The 19,684-nt window shown below is 49.0% G+C and overlaps 1 protein-coding gene across 1 annotated transcript in view; it reads right to left on the reverse strand.

The window, feature by feature from the left end:
• The window catches only part of SORL1 (sortilin related receptor 1), a 212,167-nt gene that overhangs the window by 86,015 nt on the left and 106,468 nt on the right, over positions 1–19,684 (reverse strand). The window contains exons 16-23 of the mRNA XM_030886981.2: positions 18,975–19,103; positions 16,736–16,821; positions 10,975–11,147; positions 9,896–10,027; positions 7,322–7,413; positions 5,389–5,635; positions 4,260–4,398; positions 221–394 (exon numbers count right to left, since the gene is read on the reverse strand). Of these exons, the coding sequence (XP_030742841.1) occupies positions 221–394; positions 4,260–4,398; positions 5,389–5,635; positions 7,322–7,413; positions 9,896–10,027; positions 10,975–11,147; positions 16,736–16,821; positions 18,975–19,103 (1,172 nt within the window). The remainder of the gene's footprint in view (positions 1–220; positions 395–4,259; positions 4,399–5,388; positions 5,636–7,321; positions 7,414–9,895; positions 10,028–10,974; positions 11,148–16,735; positions 16,822–18,974; positions 19,104–19,684) is intronic.

A 19,684-nucleotide genomic window follows, 5' to 3' on the forward strand; every position in this document is an offset into this window, starting at 1 on the left:
GCCTCATCTTCCTCCCAAGGAGACACGGGTGGGTTTGAGCCAATGATCTCGCGGTTAGCAACCCAGTGCTTGCCCAACATACACCAGGGCTTCTTATCTAGGGATCCAGTGGATTTTATTTTCACCTTAGACTCTTGGGCTTAAAAAGGTCAAGGAATAGGGGGTCTTGGGAAAGAAGGAGGAAGGAGGAGGTCGCACCAAAAAAGAAAAGAGAACTTACCTTCTTTGACACAGGTGCTGTTCTCCAAGCGATAGCCCGGGGGGCAGTCACACAGCAGGTCCCCAGATGGAAGGACCTTGCTCGGCACCCCCTCTGGGCACCTGCAGCTTCGGCTGTGATTAGCCTTGGGCAAGCAGAGCAGGCTGCAGGGCTTGGACACACAGGCATTGCTCCCTGCAGTGAAGACAAATACACAGCGCAGGTTAGCAAATAACACGAGGCACTAAAAGGGAAGACAACGCACGGAATGTAACCTCGTCATTTCACAGCACGAAGACATGAAGCTCAGGAAGGCCCTCAGAATGCTGAGAACCCGTACTCAGAGTCCTGAGCCAGGGCCTGACCAACAGGTGCACCAGAGACCTGCTTCCTGGCCTCAGCCAGATCACTGGCCAGTCGTTCCAGAACAAGCAGATGCTACTCCTGGGAATGTAGAGCCAGTGGCTGCCGAGACTAAGCTTTCTGAAAGGGAGCTAGAGTTAGGGGAAAAGTCACTCAGCCTGGGTGTCAACAGTTTAGTGTCTCACAGATGTAGCCCAAACCATCACCAGTTAAAGGGATAAAGAAACCAACTCTGAGAATTAAGCTAAAATCTGTCTGCAGAGATTCGGGAGACAAAGTCGATTTGTGAAGCAAAGACAGGACAAGACGGCAACCCTGGAGGTGATGACTTTGCACTGCCCACGTCCATTCCCCTAGGGCTCACCCACGCTCACCCACGCTCACCCACGCTCACCTATGCAAGGGCTGCGGCACAGTGAGTTAGTATGACGCTTCTATCCTTTTCACACCCACCAACCAAACCAAACGACCTGTTGCAGATATTGGTGGGAATCAGTTATGAGTGATTGCTACCAAGGTGAACAGTGATTGCCATCGTGTGGGTAGAAAACGCGTCATCTTAGAAGCAGGGAGGAGGGATCGCACTACCAGCAAGAGAGGAGTCAGGAGTGAAGTGTGTCCCTTGGACCCCAAGGTCCCTGTGCAGTGAACCTCCTCCTTGACGCAGAAGATGGCTGCGCTATCAGAAGAGCAAGCGAGCAGCAGAGACAGAATGATGGGCTTCCCGGACCACAGAGCAAGGAGGCTGAGTGCCTGCAGGGAGGAGGCTGGCTTATAGAGTGTGGTGCCTGTAGACTCGTTCATTGAGGAAGAGAGGTTTGCTGACTCCCGGAGACACACCTCAGTGCCTTCTTGCCCAGATGTAAGTAGGGTGGAGTGGCAGGCCCGCTGGGCATTATTGGCCGCCCAAAAAGGAGCATCCCAGTATTGTTCGAGATAAGCCAGGGTCAATGGGCCATGTGGTTAAGAGGCTAAAGACCAGAGAGCTGTCAGGAACAGATAACAGAAAGGATCAACACTGGCCTGAGCGGTGGTCAAGATACACTGTGAATGTGCAGTGTCCCCTCATATCCAGAAAAGAAGGTTCGAGTGAAAATGTGCAGAGCATACAGGTAGTGTTAGCCGCCCCAACCCACTGTGAATGCGATGAGTTAACTAAAACAGATCTGCCCATGAGATCACAGGCTGGCTTTTCTGGTCTTGTCTGAATGGGCAGGAGGTCCCTGCCCTGGAATTATCCTGCTCCCAACCCCAGGAGAGTAAGAAAGAATCCCTGAGGCAAAGGGATGAAGGAGCACCGATAGGACAAGAGGGACTGTGTGGCCTGGTCCGGCACAGCCTGAGATCTGAGCTCCCTCCACCAGTCCACATCTCCCATCAGAACACCCAGTCGTCCACCTGGACCGCCTCAGCTCCAGAACTGCTCCGAGAGGTTACAAGAGAGTGACCGTTGGCCGCACAAAGGGGAAGCCCTCCAGGAAACCATGACGCAGGCGAGGCTACAGTGCCCCTCCCTGCCCTGCTGCCCAGGCAGTGTGACTGCAGGCAGCAATGCTCTAGCTGTTGGGAAACATGATCAGGACAAGCCGGGTGATCTGGGCACAGTGCTTCTGAAGCAGCCAGCTACTACCTGCCCAGCATCTGTGCGCACACAAGCACTAGCAAGAATGAAGAGCGGGCCTCTGACAAGCCAGTGTTGACTTACCGCCAACTCGTGGCGACCCCTGGGCATCCAAGTAGAACTGTGCTCCATAGGGTTAACAACCGTTTGTTTCTCAGCAGTAGACTGCAGATCTTACTTCCAAGGCACTTCGTGGGAGATTCCAGCCTCCAATTCTGCATTGGAGCAGCCGAGCACAGTAACCCAGAGACTCTGGTAGCTTTTGAGTGCTGCTAAAGCTCCCCCAAACAGCAGGGCAGACCGGTAGGAGTGGGTGTTATTGGTCAAAAAAGGCCCTGAGACCAGAGCCACTGGGCTAAGAAGCCTGGTTTCTTTACCTCTCCCTAATTTAGAACACACGCCGGGGGCTTCCCCAATTAGTGGCAGAACTGAAACAAAAGTCCGGCTCCTCTACTAGTGAGAGTACTCTGAGGAAGCTAATTAATAACTGAGGTTCTAGTCCCGACCTATAACCGTGGTGTGTGTAGACCAGCACTGTTGGCCCTAACTATACAGCCACACATGTAGAGGACACTTGATGCCCTCAGTGTTCTCCATGTGCGGGCCAGCCAAGAACCACAAAACAAAATGAACATTCTCCTGCAGAACAGGAAACCTGGCCGTTTGACAGTACAAGGGAGTCCGCAGGTCCAGGGTGAGATTTAATCCTGCGGAGAGAGAGAGGGCTCTTCTTGGAGCGGGGGTGCGGGGGAACCTAATGCCACTCCTTCAGGATCAGTCCTGTGGTTGGGAGAGGAGGGAAAAGCAGAGGAAGGAGGAAGGCTTCAAACCCAACAGTCTTGGACGCCCCAGCCAAGAGGTCAACGGCTCCCTGATCTTCAGGACAGCTACTTTTTACATCCACTTGCCACACTTCCCTTGCTTCCCATCCCTTATGATTTCAACAGGTAGACATTGAGCAGCTACTAAGTGCTAATTTGGAGGGAACCTGCTGGCACAGTGGATATGGTGCTTGGCTGCCAACTCAAAGCTCTGGGGTTCAAACCCACCAAGCACTCTGGGAGAAAGAAGTGGTGTCTGTGTCGGAGAAGGCAGACAGCCTCTGGGGCAGCTCTGCGGGGTCCTGCAGGGCTGCTATGCACTGGAATCGGCTTGTCAGCAGTGGGTTTGGGAGTGGGAGTAAGTGCTCACTCTCACTGTGGCCAGCCGCTGTCGGGTGGCTCACGGTGCAACAGGCTGCTTCCCGGTCCTGCACCCCCCCAGGATGGGCTGCAGATCAAACCACTGGGAAGCCATAGGGTTGGACTCCGCTTCTTTTTAAATTCCATCACCAGGCCTTACTTCTAATCTGGAAGCTCTGCTGAAACTTATTCAGTATCATAGCAACATGCAAGCTGCCACTGACAGGCGGGTGGTGACTGTGTAGGAGGTGCGCTGACCAGGAACTAAACCCACATCTCCTGCCTGTAAGGTGAGACTCCTACCACCCAGCCACCAGGTCCTCACTGAGTGCACTGGTGACATTCTTAAGCCAAAAAACGACACAATCTCTTCCTCAGTAGGATTTCAAGTTTCAAGGTAGGGGATGAAGAAGTTCAGTCAATCACCGCATAACTACATGTTGGGTTCCAACAGAGGCAGAGCCCCAGTGAGCTCAAGGTCGCTGGAAAGAACAAGGGCCAACCCCTGTTGAGAAGCAACAGCTGTGTGAGCACCCAGCCTTGCCCCAGTGCCGCACACTGTAAGTGAGCCAAACAAGGATTAACCACATGCTGGGGCTCTCCCAGCTGCAGCAGAAACCACACAGCCAATCAAAGAAGGGACCCAGGGCAGGAGGAGGGGGTAATTATGCACCAAGCACCAACACTCTAGGCAGGCAAATACATGCTGTCTTCCAGCTGTTTGTGTATCATTAGAAAAGAAATTAAGATGTCATTAGGAAGAAATTAAATAATGTGCATGTTGTAGTGACAACAAAAATGCCGGCTGCCAGCACCTCCTCTGTGTGGTGATTGCCCACATGCAGCCCCTTCCCCGAGGTCAAGGCTGCAGAGATGGAGGAGGAGACGGCCTCACCAGTGGTCTTTCCCTTGTAGAAAATCTTCAGGTCCATCAGCCCAGTGAGCTGGCTTGCCAGAATCTCCATCTGGGACCCGCTGTATTTGGAAGCTCGGAAGATGCTGAGTTGTGACCAGTCGTCCCAGTAGATCTCGTTCTAAAAACAACAAGAATGCTTGCTCTTTAGTCCAGCTCTTTGGTCCTATCTTCTGAACACTCTCCCTCTTGCCCCCCAATAAGGACAAGAATCCCTCCATGTAGTGGGCATCTAACACTGATAACTGGTTGACTGACAGGCCTGATCAGCATTCCACTTAAACGCAAGGGCCAGGTGTTTCACCCAAGTGTAACCACAGAACAACCCAGAAAGACACTCCATCGGATAAACATCCTTGGTAATCCCAAGCCCTGGGTTCACGCTCTGCCTTCCAGGAGCTGTAAGAACAAACCTCTCACCGAGAATCAACACAGAAGTGAAAGGTGGTACCGATGGAGCTCCTCTCGTATCATCAGGGAAGGAAGTGAAAAAACGAAACCAAGCCGAGCTACCAATAACGAGGGGCAAATGGGCAATAGTCACAGGAAGCAATCCCCCACTTCCAACCTTGAGATGGAAAGTGGGATAGAAGACTGCCCCTGGCCCCGCACCTCTACCTGACACCCCCACCCCCCCATCCACCCCCACCCCGAGCAAACTACACTGGATGTCTCTGAGTCAATTCCGACTCAGGAGCACCTTACACAGGTTTCTGAGGCTGAGTCTCTGTGGGAGTAGATTGCCTCATTTCCCCTGTGCAGTGACGGGGAGTTTGAACTAGTGACCTTGCAGTTAGCAGCCCAACTCGCTGCCCACTACACCGCCAGGACCGCTTACTTCTGCCAGGCCTGCCTCCCCTAATTACCTCAATTAACTTGTTTAGTTCCTTGTTTAGAACATTATTATAATGATATGCTGGAACAAATTAGACAAGCAGGTTGCGTAAACAATACATTAATAAAGACCTCAAATCTTGAAATGGTCCACTTTTCTAGACACTGGACAAGCACCTCTGAGAAACCAGGGAAAGCAAGCTTTTTTACCTCAGTGGGCTCTTCCAGGACACACATAGCCGGCCGTGGGGACACGCATGACCAAGGACTCACTCACCTTAAAGATAGCAATGGCGTAGGGGTGTGGCAGGTTGTTCAGGATTACCGAGCGCTGCTGGCCACTGAGGCTGATCCGTTCAATGCAGTCCAGATAGGCGTCAGTCCAGTAGATCCACTGGTCATCCACAGAGATGCCATTGGGCCACTTCACATCCTCTGACACAAGGCGCAGGACAGCAGAGCCATCCATGTTGCTGCGGTAAATCCCGGGCCTCAGGTCTCCCCAGTCAGTCCAGAACATCACCCTGCAACATCGTGAATCACACCCCATCAGAACTGGGGGCACAGGAACCCAAAGGCCAGGAGGTAAGGAGGTAAGGAGCCTCGCCAGAGCAATCCACACTCAATTGAGAATCACCTTCACAATCTGCCATCGTAGTATTTGAAGCCACCCAACCCTCCATCCAGCAGCCCTGGTGCTGTAGGCGCCACACACTGGGCTGCTAACCACGAGGTCAGCAGTCCAAACCCACTCCCGTCAAGCACTGAGTCTCGGAACCTCACGGGCCCGTTCTGCACCCTCCTACAGGACCACCGAGTCAGGACTGACTCCATGCCAGTGAGCTCGCTTTGTAACTCCCTGATCCAGAAGCCCCTCTCCTGGAATTTACTTTTTGGATATAATCAAATTAAGCAACGATGATATATGAAGATGTTTACCACGCTATTATCTGTACTAAAATGAAAATAAAACTCAATCTACACCAAACGCACTGCATTAGAGTTGATTCCTGATCCAAGTGACCCTGCGGTGCAGAGAACTACTCCACAGGGTTTCCGAGGCTGGAAATCTGTGTGGACGCAGACCGCCTCATCCTTCTCTTGCCGAGTACTTCGTGGGTTCAAACAGCCAACCTTCCAGTTGGTAGCCCAATACTCAGCCCAATGAACCACAAGAGGCTTAGATATATACGATTCCATTTTCATGGGATATAAAGATAATGAAATTTTTCCACGAAGTTTTTGAAGCCCTCTTGCGTGGGGGTGTACTAACCTATATATTTATTTGTAGAAGAAATGATAAACTATGATACACACAATAGAATGCTGTGAAGTGTAAAAATCTACATTGGCTCACATGCAACAATCTGCAAAAAAACAGATGCAGAATGACAAACATGCTATTGTTTCGATTTGTGTGTGTGTGTGTTGGTGTGTGTGTGTGTGTGTGTGTGTGTATGTGTGTGTGTGTGTGTTTTAAGGAAAATCATATTTTTGAACATGAGTTTAATAAAAAAAAATTTTTTTAACTCAATGATACACAACAAACACTGATTACCCTGAGGAAACCAGAGTACGGATGGTTATTTATGTGTGCGAAGAAAGAAACAAGTATTTTCCATTTCATAAAACTCAATGCTCTTTAATGTTTTTTTAAATAAAGTGCCCATCTTACCTATATAATAATTTCCTTTAAATAATAGTTCTGACTCTTAATTATAAATGCTGGAGAGAGGATTGGGGTTGAAAGGCTAATGAAGAATCTCCCTCGCTGTTGTATTTCCTTCTGTTAGCGTGCTAATTAAAAAACATTTTTGCATTGCCCTAGTGCACACTGACTGCTAGTAAACAAAAGAAACCTTAACCTACTGGGAGACTGCGAGAATGCTGTGCGTGAGCCTCACACCATCTAACAGGGACTAACCATGTCTCCAGAAAACACTGATACCGCCTTGAGAGGACCCCGCCACAGGTGCAAGACACCTGGCTGTTTAAGATGCCGACGCTGGCTCGTGAACAGGGCGTGGGGTGACTACCTGACCAAAAGGATGGGGCTGTGGTTTGGGGTTTTTGTTTTAAACCTTAGCTGAATTATTTCAACCACAATCGTGAGAGAGGGTTTTCTAGCCCAGCATTTTCCATTTCCATGAGACTCTGGCTATTGCTGCCTGTGCCACCCCAGGTTGATTTCCTTTCCAAGCCACACTCACCCCTCGGGAGGAACCAGGACCAGAGCCCTGGGCCGGTCGAGCACAGAGGAATTGACGATGGTGAGTCGGAAGTTGCCATCCGGATTCGCGACCTGACAGAGAGGGAGGGGGAAAGCTGCAATGGAGCTGAGCTCCTGACAAGAGCCACAAGGCAAGTCTCCTGCCATGATGCCCACACCCACGTGCCTCCCCTGCCAGATACGCCTGGGAAACTTGGCCCTGAACTTCCCTCCTCTGGCTGCAGTGATTTTCACATGGTCTGACACAGGGACTCTGGGGGCATGATGATTAGCGCTAAGTAAGTGCTCATGCGTGTTTACTTATCTACCCCACCCAGGTTACTTCATGTAACAAGCCCCCGATGGCTCTCTGCTTTCCACACACGAAGCCTGACAGTGCGGCTCCGTCTCCAGAGCCTGGGCCCCTGTCCTCTCCCCGCTCGCTGGTCCTCTTGTATTGGCCGTGTCTGGTGCTCGCTCTCCTGTCTGCTCTTGCCACTGAACCCAAGCTGCCTATCCCCACTGTCCTCTCTAGTCAAATCTTATCTTCCCTCGAGACTTCCTCCAGGCCCGCCACTTTGCACACAGTGCATGAGCTGGAACTTGCCTCACCACAAGTCTGAGAGAAAGCAGAAATTTAAGCTCGGCCTGCATCCTCCTAGTGCCTGCAGAGGGCTGGCCACACTTAGGGAACAGTGAGAAATGGCAGCCACAGGACCACCAGCTCACACCCAGGCACGCACGCTGCCCCTTTCCACCCACTTAGTTCGACATCCACAAGGTGACCACTATTAGCAGCCTCACCTCACCTTTCTACTGTCGTCCCTGCTCTCCAACCACATCCTCAGTGGCGACTGCACTATCATCAGCAGAACCAGTTTATTTCTTTAGTGCCCTGCTTCCACCGTGGGGCTGCCTATTAAGCATTGAGCTATTAACCGAAAGGTCAGACGTTCAAACCGACCAGCCCCTTTGAGGGAGAAAGAGGAGCTTGGTTGCCCCCGTAGAGATTTATCGTCTCAGAAACCCTATGCCAGGGGGCCGTGAGGTAACAGTGACCGATGGCAGTAGGTTTGCTTTCCCCATAAAACCTACCGCCAACAGAAGAGGAACTCATCTGGCCTGCCTCCTGCTTTGTCACCCAACCCAAAGAGCGCATCTGGCCCATACCAGGCATTCAAAAGGCACTTAGTGAATGAGAGGACAAATGAATCTTCATGTGATGGATGAGGCGGAGGAACCTGGGAGAGAGGAAGGAACTAGTCTGATGTCATCGGGCTGGCACGGGACGGGCCAAAGCCAGGACCCTCTCTCGACTGGGCCTTTGGTCTGTCAGAGCCCAGCTCGGCTGTCTGTGGCTCGTGGCTCCTAAGTGCTTTCTACTTCGCCTGGGCTGCAGTCGCTGGATGGCAGGTCACCAGACAGAGGTGTCCAGGCCTGGCCTAGGGGCCGCAGTAGTCACTTGCAAGAGTTGGGTGCACCTTAATTACCGAGGTCAGTAATTTTGGTGTTTAAAACCCAATGCCATCGAGTGCATTCCAACTCATAATAAACCACGTAGCACAGAGCAGAACTGCTCCTTAGGGTTTATAAGACCGGAAATCCTTCTCCCAGAGAATCGCTGGTAGATCTGAACCGCTGGCCTTGTGGTTAACAGTCCAGTGTTTAACACCTGTCCACCAGGCCCCTTTGGATGGGTTTAGGAGGCGTTTACTACCCTCCTGTAACATGAGGGATGCAAAGGAGAAGTGGGTACTCGGTAACTAAGCTCTGTCAGGGTGAACTAGGAAAAACAAAACAACATACACCTCCCAGAGTCGCTCTGAGAGTGAAGCAGGTAGGTCTTTCAATCAGTGGGTCACAACCCCTGTGGGGGTCCAAAGACCCTTTCACAGGAGTCGCCTGATTCACAACAGTAGCAAAATTACAGTGATGAAGTAGCAACGAAAATAATTCTATGGTTGGGGGGGTCACCACAACATGAGGAACTGTTTTAAAGGGCCATGGCATGAGGAAGGTTGAGAACCACTGCTTTAATGGACCCAACAGGATTTGCAACAGAGTTTGGTACATAGTAAGTCCCAGCCATCATTGATATTAATGATGACAACACTGTAATATTATGTAGTGGTATCACATTACAACAGTACTACTGTATTATAGCATTATTACAATACTACATTATTATTACCAAAGCATCTCGAATATACAATACTACACTATGTATTTTATAAGACTCCAGTATTATAGATCAATTCTATGATGGTATCATCATCATTATTGCTGTGATTCTATGCTCTGCTGGCCCATGGCCCAGCTTCCAGATATCTGGGTGGAATCTGGTGGCTGGGTGTGAGCGATCTGTCCTCGTTTGGGGCCTCTGTGGCTGTGAGCAGTCATTCTGCCCCTGCCCCTTCTTCGTCTACCCGCCAGACTCAGCCAGCTCGTTCTCCGAAAACTCCCTGAGCCTTTCAGAATCAGCGACCACATTGGCTATTGCCTCTACCATAGCTGGCGTCAAGGCCAGGTGCTCCCCCCCTCTGCTTCAGTACAGACAGCACAGGAACGCACATACCTCGATCTTTTTAAAGCCAGCGTCCACCCAGTAAAGCAACTGGCTGAGGGGTTCAAAAGCCAAAGCTTCGACTGTCTCCAGGCCGGAATTGATGATGACCTCTTGCCCCGTACTCCCGTTCAAGCAGAGGCGCTGGAGAGGGAAAGAATGACGCAGCCGTCAGCACTCGGCTCAGGGTAACCTTTACTAACGGGGGGATGGGCAAAGGATGAGATGTCACACACTAGTAAATTTCCAGGTGTGAACTGTGTTTTCCAGTGGTAAGCCAAACCGAACCATTTCGATCCCTCTTATCATTATGAATGCAGGCTTGTGCTGCTTCACCATGAAGGGGGCAGAGATGATGGAGATGTACGTGCTTGTAAAATAAAGGACATCAGACTGTCGCTGCGTTCCGTTCTCGTACCTGCTCGATACCGTATTTCCTCGTGGGTGAACCAACTTTGCTTCAGAGGTCAGCACCGCCCCTGCCCGTGCCCTTCCCCCGCGGGGTCAAGCATTCTACAACTGCTCTGGGGGGGGAGTCTAGACAAAACCTGTTGGATGGCTTTTATGAAAGGGCAATGAATAAATGTCGATTAGCTCTCCTTGAAAATGTGTGAATTTAAGCGCAGGGATGGATAACTAGCTGTTTGTCCAGGGATCTTTACACTTTACTTCCTAATTCTTGTCAGTGTTCCGCAAAGGTGACAGGGACCATCAGGTGAAGGAACAGTTAAGTCAAGCCCCATTCCCATATCAGCTTGTAAGGAAGGTGCTCAATAGGCAGGTGGTACAATAGGGATGACTAATAATCACCCATTAGATAACCCAGGAGGAAAATTGGCACCTCCCTAGTAAGCAAGACAAGAGACTGAAGTCTCTTTGTTCTCACTACACGGACAGCGATGGAGAGGGGAGAAAAGCATGACGCCAGAAGCGGAAGAAGCTTCCTCAGTGAGCCCCAGACAAGTCTTGATTTACAACCCCCTCGCTAACCATCTCCTTAGGTCATTCGGAATGGTGTCTACCAGCACCAGACGCTCAGGCGAGGATGAGCAGAGGGCATGGCCCTCGGGGCAGACAGGTGGCTGACTCACCTGGATCATATCCAAGGCCAAGTCCGACCAGTATAAGCAGTTGTGCTCATAGTCAAAGTCCAGGGCCATGGCTGCCCGCAAGCCGGTGAGAGGCAGCTGCTCGGTGGCTCCTGAGGCTAAGTCATAGCGGTGGATGGACTTCCGCATGGCATAAAGCATGAACTCGTTCTCCTCTGTACAGACAGATGGGCAAAAGGTAAGTTGGGCCCAGGAGTGCTTACCGAGTCCTAGCATGACTGATCAGAGGTCTGTAATGGAATGACTTTTTTTGAGCAAACGACTTACACTTCTGGGCATGGGTTTCAGCTTTCCTGGTTTTATCTACACCGGCCAGCAGGCATGCTCCAACAGCTAAAGTGCAGAGCTTGGCCAAAAATCTTCCAGGTCACACTTGTCAACATATTCATGCCAAACAGCAGGTCCTCGCCCATCTCAGGGCTTCTCACCCAGCCACCTATCCTTTTGACTAGAGAACCTTTAGTCCCAGGAGACTTGTAACTCGGTCTTCCAAACTACTAAATAATGTCCTCTTATTCAACACTGTTCACAATGACATCTGGCAAGTAGATTGACCTATCAGATTTTCAATACAGTAATACCACATTTGTCCTTGATTACTTACAAAATGTGTTACAATCAAGTTGATTCTGACTTAAAGGCTATAAATCTTTCCGGGCCACAGAAAAGCCTCATTTTCCCCCCACAGAGTGGCTAGTGGGTTCAAACTTCTGACCTTGAAGTTAGCAGCCCAATGTATATCCCCATTGCACCACCAGAGACCCTCATAAAGATCCTCTCAGAAAATCTCATAGCCCTCCAGTAGATTCCGAGTCACAGTGTTCCCATAGGGCGGGACAGAAATGTCCGTGGGGTTCTGGACTGCAACTCTTTATGAGATTAGAAAGCCTCATCTTTCTCTTGCAGAGACACCGGTGGTTTCAAACTGCTGACCTTTTGGTGAGATGCCCAACATGTAACCACTACGCTACCAAAAATACTTAACAAAGGCTTAAATAATGTACTTAAAATGTACTAGGCATTGTTTAATCCACATAAAACTAAATGATGTAGAAACTATGTGGTAGTTACATAATTTCATGTCAACTTGATCTATAAACGTGTACAGGGTTGGAGTCTAGCCTGTCAATCAGGTCACACAGCCTGATGGTACCTCCTGTGGACATGACCTTCTCAGAAGGAGGGCCCTGCGAGCCTCTCTCTCCCTCTCTGCCTCTCTCCCTCTCTGCCTCTCTCTCTCTCTGCCTTCACCTTCCTGCTGGCTGACCCTGGTTGCTGCAAGCCCTGGATGTGGCCACCACCACTGGAGCCACACAACTTTGCACCCACTGGCCTGTGATCCTCCTGCATTCTGCAGCACTGCAAGTGGTTGTGTGAGTCTGAAGAGGGACGTATGGATTAGTATCAGTCTTATGGACTAGTATTGGACTTAAGGACTTGATCTGGACTGGGCTGGGCTGTTTGCTTGATATACATAATTACTTCTTGATATAAATTTCTCTTACACATATATAACTGTCTCTTGGATCTGCTTCTCCAGTCACCCTGGCCTAACACAAACTGTCCCACATCAGAAGAGTGAAAGCAGTACAGTTCAGTAAGTCACCCCAGGTCACACAGCTGAGGAGTGGCCATTTGAACCAGGCCGTCTATCTTTGACAGACTCAAGGGTCTACTTTAACCACTGTACTATGTTGGTTAGTATTACTTGTAACATAAATACTAATGATGTTGCTGCCATTTAAAAAACTGTATAAAGTGAGGCCCTGCATCTTAAAATATTTATCTAATGTCAGACAGCCATACTCTTAATCTCACTCTTCTACTTTAAGAATGACCTGAAAACACACACAGATCCTTCCAAGAGAGTGGAGCAGAGCAGAACGCCAGCATGTACTTCTTCTTCTTTTTTTTTTTATCTTCAGCATTTTCTTGGGAGCTCTTACAGATTTCATAACATTCCATAGTTCAATCACATCAAGTAGTATTGTACACCTGTTACCACAATCAGTTTCCAAAAATGTTCTTTCTTCTTGAACTCCTTGATATCAGCTGGCTTTTATCCCCTCCCTCTCCCCTACCCCCCCCAAGAACCCTTTTATTATTTTCCCTTTAATAGTTGTTTGTTTGTTTGTGCCTATCTTACACAACCCAATACACCCATTAACACACAATTCTGTGGTTTGATCCCATCAAGTTGAGTTACACAGTCATCAGTGCTACCCCCCTCTTCCCACACCCTCAGGGAACCATTACTCCTGGTACTGTTTTTGAAGGGTTATCTCTCTTGGGTTTCATTTACCAAACAATCTTAAATATACAAATGAACATATGTAAATCTAACGTGACTAATGAGGCAAGACAAATACAAAGCATAATAGTAAGGGGAGGAAATATTAAAGCACTAGAGGATAGTTACGTGGTTCATCAGTGCTCTACCGCACCCTGGATTTATCATCCCTTCTGTGAGGCCCTTCTGAGAGGGACTGTCCCATTATCTTACAGGTGGATTTTGGATCTCCACAACATCCACGGCCCTTCACATCTGTTTGGTTGCCTGTTTTTTAACTTCTGATACTTCTTCCTGTCAACACCTCATGATCACACAGGCTGGTGTGCTTCTTCTATGTGGGCTTTGTTGCTTCCCTGCTAGATGGCTGCTTGTTTAACTATAAGCCTTTAAGACCCCAGACATTATCTCTTTTAATTACTGGGAACCATCAGCTTTCTCTTTTTTGGTTTGTTTGTTTACTTGTTTTCTTTTTTAAAAACTAATTTTATTCTGAGCTCATAGAGATATTATAACATTCCGTAATCCATAGATCACACCTACAATGAATGCTTTCAGACCATTAAGCAAGGCTGTGGATAATCTTGCCCTCGCAATCGTGCACTGTGCCTTGGGGAGTGCATTGCCTCCACCCTTCTCTGGCCAGCCAGGGAGGGGCAGTTTCCTCCAGCAGCTTGCCTAGGTGTCTCCTTGGTGGAGGTCACCGTACTGGTCACACAGTCGTGAGGCCGTGCCCTATCAGGCTTGCCGTGACCGCCTTGGTTGGAGGGTCCAGACCAATCTTGTAAGTTCTTTTGTCTAACAAAATGTATGTGTCCCAATCATGGTCATGTCCCTGCTTCTGTAGCCCCACCTGTAACTGTCAGGTATTGATCTGCCACCAAACAGGCTTCTGTGACAGCTGCCTCTGCCCGCTCATGCCTATTTTAAAGCTTTGTATTTCAACAAGGACCCTTGGTGGTATAGTGGTTAAGCATTGAGGTATGGTCTGCAAGGTCAGCAGTTTGAAACCACCAGCTGCTCCACAGGAGAAAGACGGGCTTTCTACTCCTGTAAGCAATTATTGTCTCGAAAACTCACTCACTGTCTATAGAGCAGTTCTACCAGGTCCTATAGACTCACAGTCACTGGACTATGAGCCTGTCTTGAATCAATGGCCGTGTTTGTTTGTTTGTTTGTTTGTTTGTTTGTTTGTTTGTTTGTTTTGGTATCTCAATACACTCTTTTAACCTCCCTCACCCGGATGGTGTATCTGTGTCTTTGTCTCTTTTAAGGCTTAATACGTGTTTTCTTTAAGCTATATTTGAGATGGGGTCTCTTTTGTACCCCAAAACAACCATGTTGCTGCTTACTGGCCCAGTGAAGAGGATTTGTATTTTCTGTATGTGGCGGTGCAGCATGTAGTCGAAGACCTTCATCAGTAAGTGCTCCAAGTCTTCCTCACTTTCCGCAAACAAGGCCGTATCACCTGCGTATCTCAAGTTGTTAATGATCCTCATTAGTCCTACTGAGCCATCTCTTGCTCTCTTGCCGCATCCCAGTCTTCTATCCCATGCTCTTTTTTTTTTTTTCCTTTTTAACATTTAGGAGGCGGCCCAGGCTGCAAACGAGATTTTTCCACTTCATTTCCTGTTCTATCTCTTATCAGAGGAGAAAATAGCATTCCTGCCAGTTTTGACTTCCTTAAACAAAGTCTTTTGTCCCTAGCTGAGCTTTCTCCAGAAATATTTATTACAAAAAGTATGCACTCCAGCCCCCGAAGAGCCATCACTCAAACCCAACGGACCCGGGTCCTCATCAATAACAGCTCTTCTGAGGGGACTACTTAATATTATCTGCTCGCTCATTTGTAGGAATCTGCTGAAACTGTGTTCTTCTGAAGTCTCCACAGTGAGGTAAGTTAATTACTCTGGTAATGATGGGAGATTAAATTAAAGGACTAATGAGCTTAGTATGAAAAACACCCAGGCAAGCTGGCGCACAGTGGGCAAACGAGAGAGCTGCTCTTCCCTGCCTGCAGGAATGACGTGCTGCTGCCACGCTTCCCGGGGGCTTCCACGAGACACCACCTTCTCACACCAATCCGCGCTCACCTGCACTGCGGGGCAGGGACAGGGGTGAATGGGCAGAGCAAACACAGGAGCTCTACATGAATGAAGGCTACAAGCAGTGGAGGAGGAGAAGATGCTACACGCTTCAATTGTTTAGCTGCCAGAATTTTGTGGCTCTGTTGCAAACACCTCACTGGGCTACATCACTACTGTGTCAACTGGGAGCCCATGTGGGGCATGCCAGGCCCCATTGCTAAAGGCTCCGTGCTGCAGGTAGGTCCAGAATGAACACTGAATCCCCTGGCTACGCGCCCAGATTCATGTTGTTGTGTTTGTTTCGCTCCCTCTCATTCCGTGATTTCAGTGAGTCAACAGACACTGACCCAGACAGACAAAAGACCAGCGGCCGTCTTGTGCGTTTGGATTTCTGGCGGCCTTGTGTGCTTCCAGGTCCTCGTGTGTGCTGCCGGGTAGACCTGTGCCACGCAGGGCTTTCACCGGTGCGACATGGCTGAAGCTGACAGCCAGGCTGGCCTTCTTTCCTCAATGCAGGCTTCAGGGCAGACTGGATTGGGCATCCAACCACAGACCCATCTGAATTTGTCATGAAGACTCTGATCTCACTGCACTGCAAACACTCTACCAACCCTCAGCAAGCACCACCCCTTTTATGATGTGTGATTGCTTCAAGGATTTTCCCCCCCTTAATTAGCAAGCACAACGATGGTCTGAAATCATGGAAATGACACTTACTTGCCATTTGAATCATGTCCAGCTTAAAGCTCAGACTGAGAACCTGAAGTTTCCCTTGTTCAGTTAGTAGATATGTGACCTTAATTAAGTTTTCTAACCTTCTCCTCTGAGCACGTTTCTTCACAGAGGGGTGGAAAATCAGAGCTGATAAGAAGCTGCTTTTTAAAAAAGCGAGAGCTGATAATAAGCTGATAAAAAAAATTAGAGCTGATGCTTCGCTGGGTTTGTTCAAAGTAGGAAATTAGCAATGCAATGCTGAAGTACATTAAAGTCTGTAAAATTCCACCAAAAAAGGTAGTTACTATGATGATGATAAAATTAAGATAGATCACTTAGCTACTTCCCAAGAAGCCACACGCATGTTCACATTCTACTCTGACAAGCAGATCAAGGAACAGTCAAAGACCTTTAGACAACCCTCAGTCCCCACCCCTAGCAGAAAAAGACAAGGTTTCCATAAACAGTAACTGAACTGATGTCCAGCTTTTCTATTCCTATTAATGTGCACCGTTCTAAATAAGCTTGGTTTGATGCCAAGCTTTGGAGATGCCTGTGAGCTTCCATTAAGTTAGAAGCGCCACCAGCCTGGAGTTGGGTGATCCTTTGATGGCACGTGAAGGTGCCAAAGGGAAGACAAGCCCTCTCTTACCTGCTAGTGGGCAGGGGACCAGCTCTCCCTCCAGCCGGGCTTCCACATCCCCACCACTACAAGTATCCCCAGAGATCTTCCGGTAACTGTCAAACAAAGGACAAGAGGTCAGACACATCACAGAACAGTCATTCTTTGAAGGCACCCCGACTGGGGACATACTTCCTACCATGGGAAGTAGATTCCACCTGTTCATGTCTGCATCAAACTAGAGGTATGCCTTGGTTCCATGTAGCATTAGACTAGGCAGGTGTAGGCAATCGGGGCACTGAATTCTTAACCTAGCTCTTCAGCAAACTCCTCTGAAGATGTGGATGACAAGATACGCTGAGAGTTGCCAAGAACTTTATAGATGTGCAGTTTTGATTTTCCTCACCAGGGGCAAGAGAGTTTGCAAACACAGGAATTCTAAAATGTTGCTTCAAGCATTTGAAAGGTGCTAACTGGGAACTGCAGAATGTAGAGCAGGAAGGCCAGCTGGGTGGCCGCTGGTCTCTGGCCACAGGAGCGCCCTCACAGTCCCGGATTTCTGGTCCTTAAGTAGCCCTGACCGTCACTGTCCCTCTGTGCCTCCAGTATACAACTTCAGCAGCAGGTGCTAACGGCTGCCCTTGTTCAGCTGTCAAAACCTGCCCAGGAGCAATGACACCTTCCAGAACCATTCTTAGCAATTGAACTGCATCTGGAGTGGGCAGAGAAAGAACCCTTTCAAACCCCACAGGAAGGCCAGGGAGACCTTCAGTTCAACCTGGAAAGGGGCAACAGGCTACACCGGAAGCCTCAACAAGCATGTGTGGAGTAACAGGGCCCAGCAACCATGCAAATGGAGCAGCCGCCTCCCAGGATCACAGCCCGCTGAGGGCCGATTCTCCTTCCAGGTCCAGTGCTTGAGGAGGAACAGGTAGACAAGTCTCGGTGTGGATGAAAACGAGGTCTTTCCCTTTCGTAACTACGAGTGCACTGTTGAGTACAAGAAGGCACATACCAAAAAACCCACACTCGCCACCACCACGTCCACGCTGACTCCTAGCACCCCCTGTGGTCTCTGAGACCGTAACTGTTGATGGGCGTAGAAAGCCCCGTCTTTCTCCCGAGGAGCTGCCGCTGGTGGTTTCGAATGGTTGACCACACAGATCAGAGCCCAACGTGTAACCACTCCACCAAGGCATATTCAAGGGAGGAATAAGACACTGAGACTGACCCTCAAAACTATGAAAATCAGGTTTGGCCCACACTGTAGCACCCCATAGTCTCAGGTAGCTGCAAATTTACCAAGTCACCTGAAACCCTCAGCCTGGCCATGAACAGCACAAGGAGAACTTGGCTATGACTTCCCAGGATGCCTGGAAAGTCCTGAGGAAGAAAGTCCAGACAGTGACCCTTTGGGATTACAGAGGGGTCCTGGGCAAGCTTAGTAACCTCAGCAGACATCAGTGTTGAGAGGGGTGGTTTGCCTGGCCCGCCTCCCTCTTTGCTCACACTAAGGGTCTCTGGAAAGATGGAAGTCAGAAATACATAGCACACACTTAAAAAGAAATCAGAGTACTACGTGTGGCCTCCTCTCTGGGGGACGGGCAGCGGAGGGGTGGGTGAAGGGAGACGCCGGACAGTGTAATATAAGATACAATAATAATTTATAAATTATTAGGGGTGCATGGGGGAGAGGGGAGGAGGAAGGGAAGGGGAGGGGGGAAAAAAGGAAAATTAGAGGCTAGCAAATTTTGGGAATGATGAGGGCAACAAATGTATAGATGTGCTTTACACAATTGATCTATGTATTGTGATGAATTGTATGAGCCCCAATAAATTGATTAAAAAAAAAAAAAAAGAAATCAGAGTAAAATGATAGAGTGTTGTTAACAACGCAGGAGCCCTGGTACATGTGTTGGACTGATAACTCCAAGGTTGGCAGTTCAAACCCAACAGCCACTCCGAGGGAAAAGAGGTTGTCTGCTCCCATAAAGATGTACAGCCTCAGGAATGATACACAGAATTGTGGGGAGTTGGAATCAACTTGATGGCAGTGGGTTTATTAACAGTGGCACTGTAACTAACCACAGCAGTGCTACCCCACTACACCTGCTAAACAGAATGGGATTCCCAAGGTAAAAGAGGATATATGTTAAAGGCAAGTTTAGGGATTATGCCCAGAGCACCAGCAAAGCAGAGACCAACACAGAGTAAACAAACGGATGACTGCGTGCAAACCATGAGACGTGGGGACTTCCGTGGTACGCACCCTCGAGTTCTCCTGTACGTAGAACCCACAGGACACGGCACAGGAGGAGAAAAGGATGTCCCAGAAAACTCGGGATCTGGAACACAGACTTCTAACGACAAGTCTTCACTCATCTTGAAGCCAAAGTCACTGAAAAGGCAACGAAGTTTGTCAAGTTAGTATCTCGTGTTCTTCACACATTTCCGCGCCAACACGTGGGCTTTCTCTTAAAGCACTGCATGCTGCCTGCATCTTCATTTCCTTAGCATGTGCCTATACAGAACATTCCTTTTTTGCACTACGTTTTCAAACGGCATTTTCTAGCAGAGCCACAGTTGGATCCAGCCAGGCCTGGGCGGGGGAGAAAGACCCTTCATGAGATGTACTGGCCCAAGAGCTGCAACGGGCTTCGGGGAACCTGAAGACCCAGGACCGGGCAGCGCTGTACTCTGTTCTTCGGAAGGTCAACATTGAGTCAGAAAGGACGGGATCGCAGTGACCCCGGTGGCCGTAAAGAGACAAAAAAATGATCAATCATTAGACCAAAAACCAATGTTAAGTTTTTACTAGATCTGATTTCCTGTCCAAAGACTCTTGATCTCCCGAGGTTGTTAAAATGAATTAGCCAGTGATGGAGTTAAAGACTAGCGGCATCCAACAAGACCTCCTTCTTGATGGCATCAGAACTAAAAGAGAAAATTTTTAAATAACTTTAAAAAAATGAAGGCTGC

This window comes from Echinops telfairi, unplaced genomic scaffold (genome assembly GCF_000313985.2).
Source record: "Echinops telfairi isolate 266 unplaced genomic scaffold, ASM31398v2 ScPeMD7_5167;HRSCAF=5991, whole genome shotgun sequence".
Lineage (NCBI taxonomy): Eukaryota > Metazoa > Chordata > Mammalia > Afrosoricida > Tenrecidae > Echinops > Echinops telfairi.